Source organism: Urocampus carinirostris, chromosome 2, assembly GCF_059441175.1.
Source record: "Urocampus carinirostris isolate Australia breed hairy pipefish chromosome 2, RoL_Ucar_1.0, whole genome shotgun sequence".
NCBI lineage: Eukaryota > Metazoa > Chordata > Actinopteri > Syngnathiformes > Syngnathidae > Urocampus > Urocampus carinirostris.
The window spans coordinates 69,431,922-69,452,180 of record NC_142350.1 but is presented as its reverse complement, the minus strand read 5'-3'; the positions used below and the strand labels follow the sequence as shown (position 1 = coordinate 69,452,180).

Sequence of the window (20,259 nt, the reverse complement as noted above, 5' to 3'; positions counted from 1 at the left end):
ATCGTGAAATCAAACACTGCTCTCTCTCTCTTTATCGATAAAACGGAGTAAACGAACGCTACTGGGTCCTGTCTCTGTTTCTGGCATGTGACAAAAGCTTGCCTAGCGTAAGCTGAGGTTCGCAGACGGACTGACAACCAGGACAGGAAGACGAGGGTATAAAAAGTGGTAGCCAATCAGCGTCCGAGGCCAAAGGAGCAGGCTCAGTTGCCTCACATCAGTAATCATGACAAGACAAGCAATTTTACCGCCTGTAGGCTACCAGTTTGACGAAAACCCTTTGGACAACAGCTAACAATCTGTCGTGTCCAGCATGGTCGCCGTGGCGACCGGCTGGCCCCACCCCCTGGGCATGGCTGCAGTAGATCAGCTAATTTGCGTATGTGCTACTTAAGGGTGGGTTGTGGGTTTTGCGGGTGCTGGCTCATTGCATTTTCTGTCTGCATCTCCGTTCTGTTTTGCTCTGTCCTGTTTTGTTTGAGTCGGAAGAAACCTGTGTTTGCACGTTTTTTGTTAAAGCCTGTTTGTTCTGTCTTGTCCCTGAGTTTAGGACGACTTTTATTTTACTAAATAAAAGTTTTGATCGTCAATGCAATTGAGTTCTCCCTTCCTGCCTCCTGCCTCCGTTCTGGTCCGGTCCCCGTGACACAATCATCATTTGCAAAATACAAAAACTAACATAAAACAGGCCACTCAACTCTCAGTAAACAAAGTGAGCCAAGCGCTAACGTTAGCTAACGTCAACATTATGAATCATTTGATATTTCTCCCTAGCAAAGTTATCCACCTTGAGTTGGTGCCGCGGTCTACCTGTCCTGATTTTGTTCTGGCTATAGAAATGGTAAAAGATACCCCCCATCGCCAGTCTCACGGGATATCAGATTTGCATGTACCCGTATTTTCCGCACTATAAGGCGCACCGGGTTATAGGGCGCATTCCCAAAAAATAGTGCTTGGTCCTATATTTTCCATACATAAGGCGCACCGGATAATAAGGCGCTACAATGGGAACGTCGCCAAAACAGTCAGATGATTCAGTCCAACTTCTTACCCCCTTAACAATAGGTGCGCCTTATAGTGCGGAAAATACGGTACCCCGAGGAAAAAAAAAAAACGAAAACGAAACGAAAACTGGCGGACAGTGATGCATTTCAATCGAGTCGGCTGGACGCACTGCGATTGGCTCGTCGCGTTTGAGGGCGGGGCTTAACCCTAACTTAATGTGAAGTGATGCCGAACGGCGAGCGCTACAGAAATCAATAGCAATCGGCTACTTCCTGTTTGGCGATCCAGTTATGTTGTCATGGCAACAGCCCGAAGAAATCCCAGTGCAGGTTTGATTTCCGGACTTCTTTTTCGGTCTACTCGGTGGTAAAGGTTAACGCTCATTTGGGAAAGTACACCATGTCAGAGTCAATCAGTGTGGGATCGTGGGAGTTTGCGCGTGTATGCGTGTCGACCCACAGAGTGCCTCTTTGTTTTTTGCCGTGTGTGCGAGTGTGTTTGTGTGTATAATATTCTGGGATGTCGAGTGGGGAGGGTTTTTTTTCTTGTTTTACATCGAATGCTTGTATACAGCGCTTTAGGCAGGGCTGCTCAAATGGTGGGGCGCGTCCCTCCTGGGACCCTGTCAAGGGGTAGTGCGGGCATTTAAAGGAAGTTTTCTTTCTTGATTTACTTTTTTTAATCAAGTGCAATTACATCTTCAACACACTAGGGAGCAGTGTAGAGCTGCGTATTGCCAAATGTACATATTCGACGATATCATCCTTCATTTAAAAGATATATAATAATAATAATAATAATAATTTCCTTGTATTGTCATTCTGTGTAACAATGTACACAGAACGAAATGTCGATTGCACCTGACCCGTTGTAGCGAGCCGATGCAGCCGCAGCCAACAGAGGGCGCCGCCGACCACTTTTTAAGTCTTAGGAATGACTCGGCCGGGGCGCGAACCACCGACCTCCCAGTCTCAAAGCGGGCGCCTTACCATCTAGGCTACTGAGCTGGTTAATATTTGTTTTGCAGTTTTTTTTGTGAAGTGCTAAAGTGCCATAACATATAAATATGTTTCCAGAAGCATTGTTCCAAGTGCCAAAATGTAAAAATATGTTTTTTTGGGAGTATTTTAAAGGCTTTGGTGCAACTCTTTCGTAAGTATCAAGCCTCTGGGAATCACATCAGTATGATAAATCCTCCCTGTCACTATTTGAACTCAGTCCTGTCAATCCCCTGGTGTCAGTCCGTCTGCGAACCTCAGTGTATACTAGGCAAGCCTTTTTCGACCCTGACTCCCACCTGTCCTGATTTTGCTCCCATCTGTATCCGGCTACGACCTGTTTTTGCTCCTGACCACGTCTGTTCTCCCGTCCCGGCTTATTACCTCTTTTTGTCCCCGACTACGTCTACGCTAACGTTCTGGCTTACGACTCGTTTCCGACCCCGACCACGCCTTGCTCTCCCGGTCCCGGCTACCGACCCGTTTTATCCGTCCCTGACACCGCCATCGCTCACTACGGAAGATCCACTTTGGAGCACAATTTGAGTACGAGAGCGACTTGCTTCCCACACCCAGCGAACACCGAATCGTGGGCGCAGCCCTTCCTCTCTCTTTCAATAAAACTCGTGGTAAACGTCACGCAAGTGGGTCCTGTTTCCGTTCTGGTCCTGACATTGAGGGCATGAGTAGCTATGATAAAATCAATCAATCATATGAGTACAGACTGCTAACGCTTCGAAGCCTTTTTAAAATAAAATAAAAAAGGATGAGGGGGTGCCTTCATCATTGTCGAGACAGAGAGGGATGACGTTTTGTGCGCGTCCGCAATCGTCATGACAACCCGAATCATGTGATCACGTCACTGGAAACATCGAGAAATCCATAGTTCTGGTAAAATCCACGCATAGGTTTAGCATTCTTGCAAAAAAAAATGTTGTTTTGAAGGAAAGTGCCCGTGTGTTTATGGAAAATGTTGTTTAGATATTGGAGGTATCACAAATATATATTAAAAACGTTCTGCAGAGAGCAATTTTTCTCAGAAGTTTACTTGAAAACAAGTATTTTTCATGGAACGCCATTTGCTGTGGTGTGTCTTGGGCGCCCTCTCCAGGCCAATATACGTTTCCAACCCGGGATCTTTCAACCGTTGCACCACAATACTTAAAGCAAGAAGAATATTTTTTTTTTCCTGATGAAAGATGAAAAGATTCATGCTTTCTTTTGGTGTGTCCTGTGCCTATTAATAGCATTGTTTATGTTTTCATCAAATATTATCAATTTATTTGATGTCATTTCATTTTTCAGTACAGGGTTTGACATGGTCGGTCAAAAATGTTTAGAGTTTAAGGAGTTTCATTTTATTTTTGAATTTCAGATGCTTTTTATATGTTTTCTGGTACAATAAATAAAGCTGTTCTTTAAGTTGGTTCATATTTCTCTCTTTTTTTAATTCTCTTTTGCGTTCATCAGAACGGCCGTGTACTTTGTACTGCAACGCGGCGTCTGTCATTACAATTAAAGTTGCGCATTTCTCAAGCATTGGCAAAAGTCGGCAATAGCAGATGTCGTTGGATCGGTTTTTCAAACAGGGAAATGAATATTTTTGTTTTTTTTCTTTATTCTTTGTTCTTTTTACATCATGTGCCTCTCACAGCATATCCCATGTTGTACAATGACAATAAAGGCATATTCTATTCTATTCTATTCTATTTTGTATTTATTGTGTGCTTATCTCATTTTAATATGTGTTTGTTTCATGTTCTGTTGCTCGTTTATAATTCATCCCAAAAATATAGTGTTCTTTTGCAGGGTTTGGAACGGATTAGCGAATTTACATCCAACTTGCGTCTCTACTTACAAAGTCCTTTTCGGGTAACCGTAGCAGCAAGATGGCTGAAAATGATGTCATCTCTGTCTGGCTGAGGCCTATGTCATGTAAAATTAGAAATTCTAGAACTACGAGTATTTTCTAAAAATGCTCTTTTATATTTTTGCTAATTACTCCAATCCAGGGGTGTCAAACTCATTTCAACTCGGGGGCCACACGATAGAATAAACATTCTGTCGGGGGCCGGACTGGTAGATTCAAGAGAAAGAAAAAGAGAGATAAAGAAAGAAGAGAAAGAGGGAGGGAAAAGGAGAAGAGAGGGCGGGACAAAGAAAGAGAAAGAGAAAGAGGGAGAGAGCGTGAGAAACAAAAGATAAAAAGTCGTGAGAGAAGGGGAAAAGAAAGGGAGAGGAAGAAAGAAATCCAAAAAGAAATAAAAAGACAGAAGGAGAGAAAAGAGAAAAGAAAGCACGAAGGGTATAAAGAGAGAAAAGGAAAAAAGGAAGTTAGAGCAAAATAGGTTAAAATAGAGAAAAGAGACAAAGAGCGACAAAGGAAGAGAAAAAGAGAGACACAGAGAGTGAAAGAGACAGAGTGGGAGAAAAGGGGTGGAAAAGAAAGAGAGAAAGAGAGAGAGAGAGAGAGAGAGAGAGAGAGAGAGAGAGAGAGAGAGAGAGAGAGAGAGAGAGAGAGAGAGAGAGAGAGAGAGAGAGAGAGAGAGAGAGAGAGAGAGAAATACAAGTACAGTGTCTTTGTTGGAGGCACCTGGCTTTGGCAACATCAAGTTGACATATTTCAACCTGCAGCTTGTTTTTCTCTTGCGCTTCTCTGGGTGTTGTCCCATGGGCCCGATTCAATCCCTTAGCGGGCCTGATCTGGCCCGCGGGCCGCCTGTTTGACACCGGTGCTCCAATCCATTTTCTTTAAAGACATTTCTTCCCACTAGGAACAACTGAGTCATACACACTGTCCCTTTAATCTCAGTCCTACCGGATGACGGTTGAATTCCTGGATGAGTCATTTTTCATCCATATTTATTCTTCATGTTTTGTATTTGTAGGGAATTAAAAAGCGATATTTGAGAATGTTTTAATGAAAAGTGTTTTTGGGCCCACCTCACCAAGACCCTAGCTCCTGTGGCCCCTCGATAAAATGAGTTTGAGACCCCAACATTTTCATTTAACACAACCGGATGTTGAATTGAAAGCTTATTCAACAGTGACCTCTGTCGTTAGATAGTTGCTATTGCAGGTGAATCGATTGGGCTTCTATTCTTTCGAATCGAGAAGCGATTTAGCGATGTCGTAAACATTGTACAAAACGAGATTAGACATGGCACTCCACGGTAAAACATGTAAACAATTTGGAGACAAAAAAAAGATAGAAAAAAATCATGATAGATAGGTAAAAATAATAATAATAATTGCAATGTAGCGTTTAGGCTTATAATGATTATGATGCAGGGGTATCCAACCTCTCCAGAGTGCCCCCTAAAGGACAGTTGAGGTACTTGCAGACTCGTCCTGAAAATGGCTCACCAGTGCTGGGTCATTGTGATTTTCTAGTACAGTACTTTGATTTTTATATTGGTTGACTGAGTCTATTTAACCCTACGTCCAAAAATTAACCTGGTTACAACATAGTAATAACATAATAGTATTACTGTAGTAATACTATAAGACAAAATACAACTTCAGTGATACTGCAGATATACTACAAACATAAAGTATTAATATGGAAACAATACCACAGATTTTTTGCCAAAATACTAAAAATAGTAAAAATGTACGACTGCAATAATACTACCCAAAAAATACTACAGAAATATGTTGAAAATCAAACCGCACAATTACTCCAAAATTACTAAATAAATGCAACTACAGTAATACCACAAAACATCTACAATTATACTACAAAATACTACCATGGAAATACTACAAAAAACTGCAAAAAATCAAATTGCAATGATTTGATAAAACTACTACCAAAATATAAAAAATCCAACTGCAGAAATATGACCAAAAATACTAAAAAATTATAAATGAGTAATGCTACAAAGAAATACTACAATAATAAAATTAAAGTGATCCTACAAAAATACTACAGAAATAATACAAAAAACTGACTGCAGAAAAACTACGAAAATACTACAAAAATACCACAAAAATGCAACTGGCCTTATACTACCAAAACTACAAAAAAAATGTATAAATGACAACAACATACTAACGACTACTTGCTAACTGCTACATGCTAATTGAGAATGAGCAGCCCCACTCGTTTCCATTCATTTTATTATTATTGTGTTATTCCACAGTGTTTATCTTGTAGCTAACTCCTGCAAGCTAACAAATATATGCTAACGACGACGTGCTAACAGCTACATGCTAATAACTCCCTGCTAACCGCAAGCCAAGTCATCTTTATTTGTTTGGCCCTCAAAAGGCTGCACAGACTACAGATTATTTTGACACCATTCCCTGATCTAAAACCTACATGAGGGCAAGAGAAAACTCAAAACCTCAGCATGAGGAAAATAAGAAACGGGGGTTGCACATGGCATGCTAATAACAACAACATGCTAAAGACTACATGCTAATGACAACATGCTAATTGAAAATGAGCCGGCCCACTCCATTCCATTCATTTTATTATTACCGTGTTATTCCACAGTGTTTATCTTGTAGCTAACGACTGCAAGCTAACAAGTAGATGCTAACAACTACATGCTAACAGCTACATGTTAATGACTACATGCTAACCGCAAGCAAAGTCATCTTTATTTATTAGGCCCTCAAAAGGCTGCACAGACCACAGACTATTGTGACACCATCCCCTGATCTAAAGCCAACATGAGGGCAAGAAAAACTCAAAACCTCAGCATGAGGAAAATAAGAAACAGGGGTTGCACATGGCATGCTAATAACAACAATATGCTAACGACTACATGCTAACGACTACATGCTAATTGACAATGAGCCGGCCCACTCGATTACATTCATTTTATTATTACCGTGTTATTCCACAGTGTTTATCTTGTAGCTAACGACTGCAAGCTAACAAATAGATGCTAATGACTACTTGCTAACTGCTACGTGCTAATGACTACATGCTAATTGAAAATGAGCAGGCCCACTCGTATCCATTCAATTTGTTATTACTGTGTTATTACTGTGTTATTACTGTGTCATTACAGAGTGTTTATCTTGTAGCTAACGACTGCAAGCTAACAAAGAGATACTAACGACTAGGTGCTAACTGCTACATGCTAATGACTACCTGCTAACCGCAAGCCAAGTCATTTTTATTTGTTTGTCCCTCAAAGGGCTGCACAGACTACAGACTATTTCGACACCATTTCCTGATCTAAAACCGACATGAGGGCAAGGGAAAACTCAAAAACCTCAACATGAGGAAGAAACCCACTTCCGGGATGACCGGGCCAAAATGGATGCTTGTACCAAGGACAGAATAGCAGCCCAGCTTCCCAAGTAGTGCATATGTTCAACTTCCAAAAGCAGCGCTTGCATTTCTCGTGAATTTCAGAGAAAGCGGAACAAACCACGTCACACTTTCCTATTTTGAATTCGTAGACTGTGAAGCAAAAGTCCTCACCCCCCTCCCCCACCTTTTTTCATTTTCGCCTCGTCAACAGGAAGCCGGGCCGAGCGGCGCGGCAGGCTGTCACAAGACCCCGACTTGCGAGTCTCCACTCGCCCGCCCGACTGCCTCGCGCCGCTTTCGTCCCTGTTCGGAACGAGACGGAAGGAGACGGACTCCGGCCCACCCGAGGGTCCCGCCCGTAACCTCCGACCGCCAGGTAAGATTTTTGCCACAAACGGGCAAGCGACCTCTGTCGGACCCTCCGTCTTCTTCTTCCTTCGCCAAAACCCTCGGGCCCCCGCCCACCCGGTCGTGACCCGGCGTGGCCGGAATGCCGATCCCCGAACCAAAAAAATGAAGATTTATCGACAGGAAAGGATTTAATACACAGAAACACAACAAGAAAGTTTACTCGGTTCTTCAAAATCAGAAGATGTCGAAGCGATGAGAGACTACAAAAGACGAAGCCGGATAGGTCGGAATCCCGGGTGATCCTAACCAAACAAAACATAAAAGTAGGAATTCAAACAAGGCTCTAACTGAACAAAACATGAAAAGATGCAGCATAGGGTGGACTACCGACTGATTTTAACTTCACAAACCTGAAAGAATTCAACACAAGAAACATTCTCGTGCATGGACAGGAAAAACCAGAGTGCTACGAGGACAAGACCATGAGATATGACGTTGGAAAAGGTACTGAGCGAAACATTAAAGTAAGGTGACTCAGGGTCTACAAACTCAAGTCAACATGAAAAATGATAAAAGATATATTGGAACACTTACTAGCTCTTACTGAACAAAACATAGAACAAAGACAAAGCAGGACATGTACTCTCAAGTGCATCTAACAATGACAAGAGTGCCGAGGTGACAAGATCATGAAACAACGTTGGAACGCTCACTAACTCTAACTGAACAAAACATGAAAGTGGGCAACACAAGATATATTCTCACACGTGACAGCAAAACTAGGGTGCTACGAGGACGAGGCCGTGAGATATGACGTTGGAAAAGGAACTGAGCGAAACATTAAAGGAAGATGACTCAGGGTATACAAACTCAAGTCAACATGAAAAAAGACAAAAGATATATTGGAAGACCTTACTGAACAAAACATGGAATAAAGAGAAAGCAGGACATGTACTCTCAAGTGTATATAACAAGAGCGCCGAGATGAAGAGATCATGAAATAACATTGCAACACTCACTGGCTCCAACTGAACAAAACATGAAAGGATGGAGAAAACACAGCAAAGGGTGGACTACCGACCGGTTTTAATTTAACAAAACCTTAAAGTAGGCAACACAAGAAACATTCTCACAAGTGGACAGGAAAACTAGGGTGTTACGAGGACGATGAGAAATGACGTTGGAAAAGGTACTGAGCAAAACATTAAAGGAAGGTGACTCAGGGAATACAAACTCAAGTCAACATTAAAAAAGACAAAAGATATATTGGAAGACTTACTAGCTCTTACTGAACAAAACATGGAACAAAGCCATAGCAGGACATGTACTCTCAAGTGCATATAACAAGAGCGCCGAGATGACGAGATCATGAAATAACATTGCAACATTCACTGGCTCCAACTGAACAAAACATGAAAAATAGCATAGGGTGGACTACTGACTGGTTTTAACTTAACAAAACCTGAAAGTGGGCAACACAAGAAATATTCTCACACATGGACAGAAAAAATTCGGGTGCTATGAGGACGAGACCGTGAGTAATGACGTTGGAAAAGGCACTGAGCGAAATATTAAAGGAAGACGACTCAGGGTATACAAAACATGGAAAAATGACAAAAGCCCTTACTGAACAAAACATGAAACAAAGACAAAGCAGGACATGTACTCTCAAGTGCATATAACAATAACAAGAGCGCCGAGATGACAAGATCATGAAACATTATCAGAACGCTCACTGGCCTTAACTGAACAAAACATAATAGTAGGAACTCAAATGAGCTCTAACTAAACAAAACATTAAAAGATGGAGAAAACGCCGCATAGGGTGGACTGGTTTTTACTTAACAAAACCTGAAAGGAGGCAACACAAGAAACATTCTCACGCGTGGACAGGAAAAACTAGAGTGCTATGAGGACGAGGAGATACGACGTTGGAAAAGGCACTGAACGAAACATTAAAGTAAGACGACTCAGTGTATACATGAAAAAAGACAAAAGATATATTGGAAGACCTTACTGAACAAAACATGGAATAAAGACAAAGCAGGACATGTACTCTCAAGTGCATATAACAAGAGCGCCGAGATAACAAGATCATGAAACAACGTTGGAACATTCACTAATTCTAACTGAACAAAACATGAAAAGATGGAGAAAACGCCGGATAGGGTGGACTATCGCCTGTTTTTGACTTAACAAAACCTGAAAGGAGGCAACACAAGAAACATTCTCACGCATGGACAGGAAAAACTAGAGTTCTACGAGGACGAGGAGATATGACGCTGGAAAAGGTACTGAGCAAAACATTAAAGTAAGACGACTCAGTGTATACATGAAAAAAGACAAAAGATAAATTGGAACACTTACTAGCCCTTACTGAACAAAACATGGAATAAAGACAAAGCAGGACATGTACTTTAAAGTGCATATAACAAGAGCGCCGAGATGACAAGATCATGAAACAACGTTGGAACGCTCACTAACTCCAACTGAACAAAACATGAAAAGATGGAGGAAAATGCAGCATAGGGTGGACTGGTTTTAACTTAACAAAACCTGAAAGGAGGAAACACAAGAAACACTCTCACACGTGGACAGGAAAAACTAGAATGCTACGAGGACGAGGAGATATGACGTTGGAAAAAGTACGGAGCGAAACATTAAAGGTAGACGACTCAGGGCATACAAACTCAAATCAATATGAAAAAAGGCAAAAGCCCTTACTGAACAAAACATGGAATAAAGTCAAAGCAGGACATGTACTCTCAAGTGCACATAACAATAACAAGAGCGCCGAGATGACAAGATCACGAAACAACGTTGGAACGCTCACTAACTCTAACTGAACAAAACATGAAAGAAGTCAACACAGGATATGTACTCACCTGTCAAAATAATTCTCTTTTTCCACTTTCAGACTTGTCGGGGTGGCAGGGGCCCCCGTTCCCCCCCTTCAGCCAGATATTAGTGGCGTGATGGAGAGTGCCGAGGGGGTCACACGCTCCCTGCTGGACGCCGACGGCACCGCCCGTGGAGAGACGGATCAGAACGCTTTCCAAATACAGGTGAGGGTTCAGTTCCAAGTTGACGTCTTCAGGTAAAATCCCAGTGACTTCTTAGTGCTTACTTCCCGTCAAAAATCAGGCTTTCAAAATAAAAGCAGAACTCTCTCAGACTTTGAGGACAGAGGATGGTCAATTGCGGAAGATTCTGCGTTTTTGGGCGTCTTCAGCTAACATTTGGATGAGTTCTGCCTGGATAAAAGTGCTGACTTCCTCGCTCAGGCCTTCAAAATGAAAGCCAGTCGATGAGGCGTGACTAGAAAGGGAAACCAAAAACAAAAACCGCCAAATCAATGAAAAGTAGGCATTTTGGGTGTCTTCAAAGAACACATGATTGACTTTCACCCGGATATTAGCGCTCACTTCCTGTCGGGGAATCAGGACTTCAAATTAAAAAGCACCGCGCTTCAAAAGAGTATCAAAAACTGTCAAAATGCAGGAGAATTTTGTGTCAAAGATAAGGACTTCTAAATAAAAGTCTTTGAGGATAGTTAATGAGTCTTGTTTCAAAAGAAAACCAAAGCGGCCATATTGAGATAAACTTGGCGTTTTGGCACCTTCAGGTAATACTCAGGTGACTTCTTCCTGGATTTTAAGATTTCACTTCCTGTCATACGTCAGACCTTCAAAATAAAAGTCTCAAAGGACAGCTGATGAACACATTGAGGCAACAATTTACGTTTTAGCGTCTTCATATAACACTGACTTTTAACGTTGAGCCTTCAAAATAAAAGCTTTTTAGGACAGCTGAATTGTGTCTGTCATGAGAACCAAAAATGCCAGATTAAGGTAAATTTGGGGTAACAATTGATTGACTTCCATCAAGTTATTAGCTTTCACTTCCCATCAAACGTCAGGCTTTCAAAATAAAGGCCTTTCAGGACGGCGAGTAAGGCACTATCCATAAGAGAATCAAAAAGGGCCATCTTGAGGCGAATTTGAATTAACGCTCGGAGTACTTTTGACTGCGTGTTAGCTCTCACTTCCTGTCGGGGAAACGGAACTTCAAATTAAAAAGCCCCGAGCCTCAAAAGAGTAGCAAAAACTGTCAAAACGAGGAGAATTTTGTGTCAAAGATAAGGCCTTCAAAATAAAAGTATTTGAGGACAGTTAGCGAGTCTTGTTTCAAAAGATGAACTTGGCGTTTGGGCACCTTCAGGTAAAACTCAGGTGACTTCTTCCTGGATTTTAAGATTTCACTTCCTGTCATACGTCAGACCTTCAAAATAAAAGTCTCAAAGTACAGCTGATGAACTCATTTGAGGGAAAATTTGACGTTTTAGCGTCTTCATATAACATTCCGATGACTTTTAACTGGATGTCAGCGCTCATTTCTTGGCAAACATCAAGCCTTCAAAACAAAAGTCTTTTAGTACGGAGAATGAGGCAATATTCATAAGAGAAACAATAAGGGCCAACTTGAGGCAAAATTGCACATTTTCAGGTAACGCTCAAAGTATTTTTGCCTCCTTGTTTAATGCACACTTCCTGTCAAATGTCGGGCTTTCAAAATAAAAGCCTTAGAGCACAGCCGCTGAGACAAGACTCAAAAAAGAATTTTGCATTTCTAAGTCTTCATCTAAAACTCTTACGTGTTCAAACTGGACTTTAGCACTCACTTCCCGTCAAACGTCAGACTTTCAAAATAAAGTCTTCATTTTCCGCAGGCCAATCTGACGCCAACGTCGGACTTCCCCGATTGGTTGTACGAACTCCTGTGCACGCTGCAGGAAGGCCGACGCCTCAATGACCAGCGCTGCTCTTTTATTGTGGAGGGCGCCAGCAGGAGGCGCTGTTACTCCGAGCCCAACAACACCAAGCTTGCACGTGCAGGTGAGCGTGACGAGAATTGCTTTTCTTGTTTTTCTGGATAATAATAATAGGTCACTTTGAGTCTCTGCCGTTTGCATTCTCCTTTGTGCTTTTTAGCACTCCTTTTCAGTTGCACAATACATGACAGTGGCCTCTGGTAAGGTTGAAAAAAAATCACACTGTCCCTTTAAGTCGTTGGAGTGACCAAACTTTGTCTTTAAGTCTTCTCTTCCTTTCTTTCTTTCTTTCTTTGTTTTTCTGCTCTTCTTCCTTTCTTCATGAATATTTTGTCTTCCATTTTCTCCCTTGCCTCCTTTCTTTATTTTTTTTATTTTTTATCTTCCTTCTTTAGTTTCACACTTCTTTTTTTCCTTTCTTTCTTCCTTCATTTCCTCATACACTCTTTTTTTCTTCACTTCTTTTTGTATTTTCTCTTTTCTTTATTTCTTTCTTCCTACTTGTCTACCTTCCTTCTTTTTTGTCTTCCTTTCTTCCTTCCTTCCCCCTTACTCCTTTCTTTGTAGTTTGTATTCTTCCTTGTGCTTTGTAGCACTCGTTTTCGGTTGCAACATCACGTGGTCCAATACTGCACTCTGTCCCTTTAAGAAATTAAGAAAGTCTGAACATTTGAGTTTGGTCGCCAATGATCTCCTCCATGACGTACTTTTCCCCCCTTTTCTTTCTCTTTCTTTCTTTCTTTCCTTCTTTCTGTCTTTCTTTCTTTCTCTTTTTTTCTTTCTTTCTTTCTTGCTTTGTCTTTCTTTCTTTCTTTCTTTCTTGCTCTGTCTTTCTCTCTTTGTTTCTTTCTTTCTCTTTCTTTCTTTCTTTCTTTCTTTCTCTTTTCTGCCTTCTCTTTGTTTCTTTCTTTCTCATTCTCTCTTTCTTTCTTTCTGTGTTTCTTTGTCTTTGTTTCTTTTTCTTTCTCTCTCTCTTTCTTTCTTTCTTTCTTTCTCTGTTTCTTTGTTTCTTTATCTTTCTTTTTTTCTTTCTATTTCTTTCTTTCCTTCTATTTCTTTCTTTCCTTCTATTTCTTTCTTTCTCTTTCTCTCTTTCTTTCTCTTTCTTTATTTATTTATTTCTCTTTCTTTTCTTCTATTTCTTTCTTTCTCTCTTTTTTTCTCTCTTTGTTTGTTTCTTTCTTTCTTTCTGCTTCTTTCTTTCCTTCCTTTCTTTTTCTCTTTCTTTTTGTTCTTTTTTCTTTCTTTCTCTGTTTCTTTGTCTTTGTTTCTTTGTTTCTTTCTCTTTTTTTCTTTCTTTCTTTCCTTCTTTCTTTCTTTCTTACTTTGTCTTTCTTTCTTTCTTTCTTGCTCTGTCTTTCTCTCTTTGTTTCTTTGTTTCTTTGTTTCTTTGTTTCTTTCTTTCTTTCTTTCTTTCTCTTTTCTGCCTTCTCTTTGTTTCTTTCTTTCTCGTTCTCTCTTTCTTTCTTTCTGTGTTTCTTTGTCTTTGTTTCTTTCTCTTTCTCTCTCTCTCTCTCTCTTTCTTTCTTTCTTTCTTTCTCTGTTTCTTTGTTTCTTTATCTTTCTTTATTTCTTTCTATTTCTTTCTTTCCTTCTATTTCTTTCTTTCCTTCTATTTCTTTCTTTCTCTTTCTCTCTTTCTTTCTCTTTCTTTATTTATTTATTTCTCTTTCTTTTCTTCTATTTCTTTCTTTCTCTCTTTCTTTCTCTCTTTGTTTGTTTCTTTCTTTCTGCTTCTTTCTTTCCTTCCTTTCTTTTTCTCTTTCTTTTTGTTCTTTTTTCTTTCTATCTCTGTTTCTTTGTCTTTGTTTCTTTGTTTCTTTCTCTTTTTTTCTTTCTTTCTTTCCTTCTTTCTTTCTTGCTTTGTCTTTCTTTCTTTCTTTCTTGCTCTGTCTTTCTCTCTTTGTTTCTTTGTTTCTTTGTTTGTTTCTTTCTTTCTTTCTTTCTTTCCTTCTTTCTTTCTTTCTTTCTTTCTCTTTTCTGCCTTCTCTTTGTTTCTTTCTTTCTCATTCTCTCTTTCTTTCTTTCTGTGTTTCTTTGTCTTTGTTTCTTTCTCTTTCTCTCTTTCTTTCTTTCTCTGTTTCTTTATCTTTCTTTATTTCTTTCTATTTCTTTCTTTCCTTCTATTTCTTTCTTTCCTTCTATTTCTTTCTTTCTTTCTTTCTTTCTTTCTCTTTATTTATTTATTTATTTCTCTTTCTTTTCTTCTATTTCTTTCTTTCTCTTTCTCTCTTTCTCTCTCTCTTTGTTTGTTTGTTTGTTTGTTTCTTTCTTTCTGCTTCTTTCTTTCCTTCCTTTCTTTTTCTCTTTCTTTTTGTTCTTTTGTCTTTCTTTCTCTGTTTCTTTGTCTTTGTTTCTTTGTTTCTTTCTCTTTTTTTCTTTCTTTCTCTGTTTCTTTCTCTATTTCATTTTCTTTCTCTTTCTCTCTTTCTTTCTCGTTCTTTGTTTCTTTATCTTTCTTTCCTTCTCTTTCTTTCTTTCTTTGTTTCTTTATCTTTCTTTCCTTCTCTTTCTTTCTTTCTTTCTTTTTTCTTCCTTCTTTCTTTCTTTCTCTTTTTTAATTTCTTTCGCTCTCTTTCTTTCTCTCTCCCTCCCAGTGATCTTCTCGTCGATGACGTCGCTGCAGCGAGAAGAATTTTTCGAACTGGTGGCCCGAGCGCAGGGCCGCCGCCTGGACGGGCAGCGGGCCACTTTTGGGCAGGCGGAGCCGAGGGGGGCGGAGCCAATAGGGGTGGCGCCAAGAGGGGAGGAGCCAAGAGGGGCGGAGCCAAGAGAAGCGTCGCCGGCCACTAAACCCAAGGGCCGCAGCATCCGAGGGAGCCTCAGGCAGCTCTCGTTGGCCAGGAGGCCGACCAAGATGGCCGCCCGGGACCACCTCTACCGCATGATCTTCACCTCGCAGGTGAGAATTTTCCCAGAATCCTCGGGGGGAAAAAAACTGTTTGAAATGGCGATAGCGCCGATAAGTGCAGGCTCGGACGAATGACAATCTCATAGGATGCTTCAGCTGGCTCAAGGGGTGGGCAAACTAGGGCCCGTGTGCCGTATCCGTTTAAATCCAACCCCTTGAATAAAAAGTAAGAAAAACGATACAGTGGTACCCTACTTGCGAATTGAATTCGATCTAGGAGAAGTTTGTAACCTGAAAACTTCATAAGGTGAGACGCCTTTTGAATGTAAATGCGCTAATCCGTTCCAAACCCCGCAAAAATAGATGTTTTTAACAAATCGTAAAAGAGCATCGGAACATAAAGCAAATACGTGTGAAAACCAGATTACCGCACATCATGTAAAAAAAAAGAAAGAATTAAGGGTATGTTCAGAATTTATATTATTAAAAATGTAGCGTTGACCGAATGTAATTATTTATCTGACTCCATGAACCAAACACAACCCGCATTCTCCTAAAAATGCGTGCTCACTTCTTGATGTGAAAAGATGGACAAGAGACCAGCATTTCCACACGGGGGAAGATTTAAGTTTTTAAACAATTTAACTAAGTGAACTCCATCGAATTAGCCAAATTAGTGTCGCTCCAGTCTCCGTCAAGCCTCCTCTTTCGATTCTCCCTCTCGATCTTCTGAAGTTCTTGAAATGAAATGAAATGATCTGCATTTCTATAGCGCTTTTCAAGTCAATGACTTCCCAAAGCGCTTTACATTGTGCTTCACATTTCCCAATAGCGGCCGTGATCTGTGCAGCCATGTAAGGCGCTAACCTGCTTATTGGGGGTAATTGGGGGTTCAATGTCTTACCCAAGGACACTTCGACAAGTAACACGGACAAGCCGGGATTCGAACTGGGATCCCTTAATCCTAAAACGATCGCTCTACCTCCTGAGCTACTGCCGGCCCACGTTTTTTTCCACAAGCTGGTGTGCCGGCTCCTCCCATGGGCACGCCCGGAAAGCCCCCCACGTGGGCTCCACCATCCCGGAGAAGAGCGTCACGATGTCTGTCCTTGTGCGTCTGGCCTTCTCCGTCAGAGGCCTGTTATCAAAATTCCCCAGCCAAAACATCCCGCATTTGGAACGGCGTGACCTGAAGCTCACTCAGTGAAAATATTCATTGCACTTGATAAATGTAACTTGTATTTAATAAAATATTTTATAGTAAGATGTATAAAATCCTTCAGGTATAACAAAAATATTCATTTTTCTTTTAACTGACCTCTTTGTTCACTGGTCCCCAGCAGTGTTTTTATACCTTGCGTTTCTTAAAAAACTGATCCAAAGACGTCTGCTTCTGGTCGATTATCGTTGTGATATAGATATAGATATATTACAGCCGTATTCTTTTGCGAGATCGCACAAACGCTTCCCCTTTTCATACCTTTCTATTATGCTTTCCTTTGTTTGATGGCCAGAAAAAGTCTCTTCCTCTTTTTTTCTCCTTGTCTTTGGAGGAGTCCATTGCAAATGATAGCTCTCTGTCGCAGATCATACAGTAGACCGTTTACCGAGCTGGAAAGGGGACACGAAGAGCATGCTGGGATTTACGCATATAGAACGGGTGGCCAGGTAGAACTACGAGAGCGGCGAATGGCGACGCGTATCGTACTGTATTTTTGACTTTTGTTAGGAAATAATATCAAAAATGTATCCTAGACCAAATAGTATGAATGAGTTATCTGACTCCATTAACCAAACACAACATACATTCTGTCCTAACAATGCGTGCTCGTTTATTTTTGTGAAAAGACAGACAAGAGACCGGCATTTCCACACGGGGCAGATTTAATTTCTTAAACAAATTAACTAAGTGAACTCCATCGAATTAGCTGAATTAACTGAATTTGTGTCGCTCGAGTCTTTGTGAAGCCTCTCTCTCGTTCTCCCTCGATCTTCTCTCTCTTCCTCTGCCCACTCCCTCCTCTATGAGCGGGCCAGAGAAAAGCCCCCACGTGGCCCTACCATCTCAGAGAAGAGCGTCGGGATGTCTGTCCTTGTACGTCTGGCCTTCTGCGTCAGAATCCTGTTATCAACAGAACGCAACAAAACATTCGCGTTCGGAACGGCGTGACCTGAAGCTCACTCAGTGAAACTCTTCATTGCACTCGATAAATGTAACTTGTACTTGATCGTATGAAATATAAAATCCTTCACTTTGTATCCTGAATCGCCTTTGTAACTAGGGGCAATATTATCGCATTCATGTACTTTGTAACTTGAAACTTTCATAGGTAGAGACATTTGTAAGTAGAGGTACCACTGTAGTAGGAGCGAAAACAAAAGTTGTTTTGGTGCGGAACACGTGTCCCCTTTCTGTCCCCTCCCCCGTCAAAACGTATTCCCTTTTTTTGGGAATTTGAATGTCGGAGCCGAGCTGAGGCAACGCGTGTGCTCGCCTCGCAGGCCCAGGGTCGGCTGGAGGATCAACGAAGCCGGGCCCCGGGCCCCACCGAGGACGACGGCTTCCTGTCGCTGCTGATGAGGGTCCAGGGGACCCGCATGGACGAGCAGAGGACATCCCTACCGCGCCTGCTGCAAACGTGACCCGGAAAAGAAAAAGACAAAACGTCATCCCTCTTTACGGACATGTATTAAAAGACATTGATCAGTTTTTCATTTCTATATCCATCATCAGGGGGTCTCAAACTGAATTGAGTCGGGGGCCTTGGGAGCTAGGACCTGGGTGAGGTTGGGCCCCTTTTTCACAAAAACATTCCGCTCTTCTTAAAAAGTCAGTTTCTGATATTTGTCCACAAAGACAAAATGAAGTGAAAACAAGAAAGGAAAATGGAAACATAGAAAAGTAAGAGATAAGAAAGCAAGAAAAGGGAAAGAAAGGAGACAAAGAGAAAAAAAGACAAAAACGGGTGGGGAATGCAGTTTTCTCCTTTTCTATTATCTTTTTCATGTTTCTCTTTTTAATTTTGTTTCATTTTTATTTTTCTTTGTTCTCGAAGACCAATTTTTGTCTTATTTACTTTATTTACGTCAGTGCTGTTGGCGATCTTTTCGGTCGCCGTTTTACGTTGCCAAATATTGCGTGAAACTCAGAGTAATGTGAGAGAGGAGCAATAGGCAACGCAAGATGGCTGCCGGTGGAGTGTCCTTTCTATACGGCGTCGCCCTCATGAGAAAAACAACATAAAAACAACTAAAACAGAAGTAAAAATGTTATGTAACAGGAAAGTGTCAGTTTTTGTGGACCTGAAGCTAAATAAAACAAGAAGGAAAACAAAAACCCGTAGAATCCACTTTCACTTCCGTATTGACAAGTGTACTGACGTCAGCCCTGTTGACCAAAACGTTTCGTCGCCATTTTACGTTGCCCAACATTTGCTTGAGACGAAGCGTGATGCGAGGGAGGAGCAATGAGGCAACGCAAGATGGCTGCCAGTGAAGTGTCCTTTCTTACGTCGCCTTTATGAGAAAAACAAAATAAAAACAACAAAAACTGGTGTGAAAATGTTCTGTAACAATAAAGAGTCACTTTTTGGAGACAAGAAGCTAAATAAAACAAGAAGTAAAACAAACGCCCGTAGAATCCACTTTCACTTCCGTATTGACAAGTTTAGTGACGTCAGTACATGTGACCAATTTTTATCACTCGTCATTTTACGTTGCCAAAATTTATGTGAAACGAAGTGTGATGCGAGAGAGAAGCAATAAGGCAACACAAGATGGCTGCCATGGAGCGTCATTTCTCTACGGTGTCGCCTTTATGAGAAAAATAACATAAGAACAACAAAATACTGAAGTAAAAATGTTCTCTAACAAGAAATAGTCACCTTTTGTTGACCAGAAGCTAAATAAAAGGAAAACAAACAAACGTCCGTAGAATTCACTTTTACTTCCGTGTAGACAAGTGAACTGACATCGCCGTTTTACGTTGCCAACATTACCTTAAAACTCAGTGTGATGCGAGGGAGGAGCAATGAGGCAACGCAAGATGGCCGCCAGTGGAGTTAACTTGTCGCCTTGATGAGAAAAAACAAAAAGTGGAACCAAAAAATTGAGCAACATAACTTATCTGGGAAAAATGCGCCTTTCGAAAACAGGAAATAAAAGACGTCAAACGACAACTCCATTGAGGACAAAACAACAAGTTTGAAGGCAAGTAACACGTTCATTTCTTGTCTGAGTGTGATTAACAAGAGAGAGTAGTAACTTATGATTGTAATTTAAGTACGATTAGTATTATTTTAGTTTGCACTAAAATACAAACAGTATTATGACGAGTACCGGTACAAAGAACTAAAAACAGTTCTTTCGACTACTTTTAGGCTAGAATGTACGAAAAGCAAAACATTTACGGAAGCCCACGAGTGCCATCATATGCTCAGATATAAACAACCGAACGAATTCCATCCATCTATTATCTGCACCGCTTATACTCAGTAGGGTCGCGGGGCCGATCGAAATACATTTCGTAATATATATTGGCATTTCGTGTTTTTACTACAAACATACTGATACACTATAAATAATACTACGAAATTACTACAAACTAAATACAGTGCTTAAAAAAACGAATTCATACCCTATTTGGTTTGCACTCTGAAAAAAACAAATACTATAAAATACTACTACAGTAGTATTGAAAATGTACATTGCTGAAATACTGCAAAAATACAACTTCAAAAACAGTACTACAAAAACACTCCTACAGAAATGCCACAATATTACTACAGAAATACTATCAACATAAAACTACAGTAGTACTACAGAAGTACTGCAAAAATCTCACGACAGTAACGCTATAATACAAAAATACTACAAAAATACTACTAAGGAAATACTACAAATACAAACTACAAAAACACAGCAAAATACAACTACAGAGGTGCTGAAGGAG

The 20,259-nt window shown here is 40.6% G+C and overlaps 1 protein-coding gene across 1 annotated transcript in view; it reads left to right on the top strand.

Moving 5' to 3' along the window:
* Window positions 1-18,937, top strand: part of LOC148373153 (uncharacterized) — a 38,986-nt gene extending 20,049 nt beyond the window's left edge. The window contains exons 2-6 of the mRNA XM_088327657.1: window positions 7,487-7,651; window positions 10,544-10,691; window positions 12,356-12,521; window positions 15,055-15,359; window positions 17,811-18,937. Of these exons, the coding sequence (XP_088183783.1) occupies window positions 10,602-10,691; window positions 12,356-12,521; window positions 15,055-15,359; window positions 17,811-17,951 (702 nt within the window). The 5' untranslated portion in view covers window positions 7,487-7,651; window positions 10,544-10,601 and the 3' untranslated portion in view covers window positions 17,952-18,937. The remainder of the gene's footprint in view (window positions 1-7,486; window positions 7,652-10,543; window positions 10,692-12,355; window positions 12,522-15,054; window positions 15,360-17,810) is intronic.
* Window positions 18,938-20,259: the final 1,322 nt, after the last annotated feature.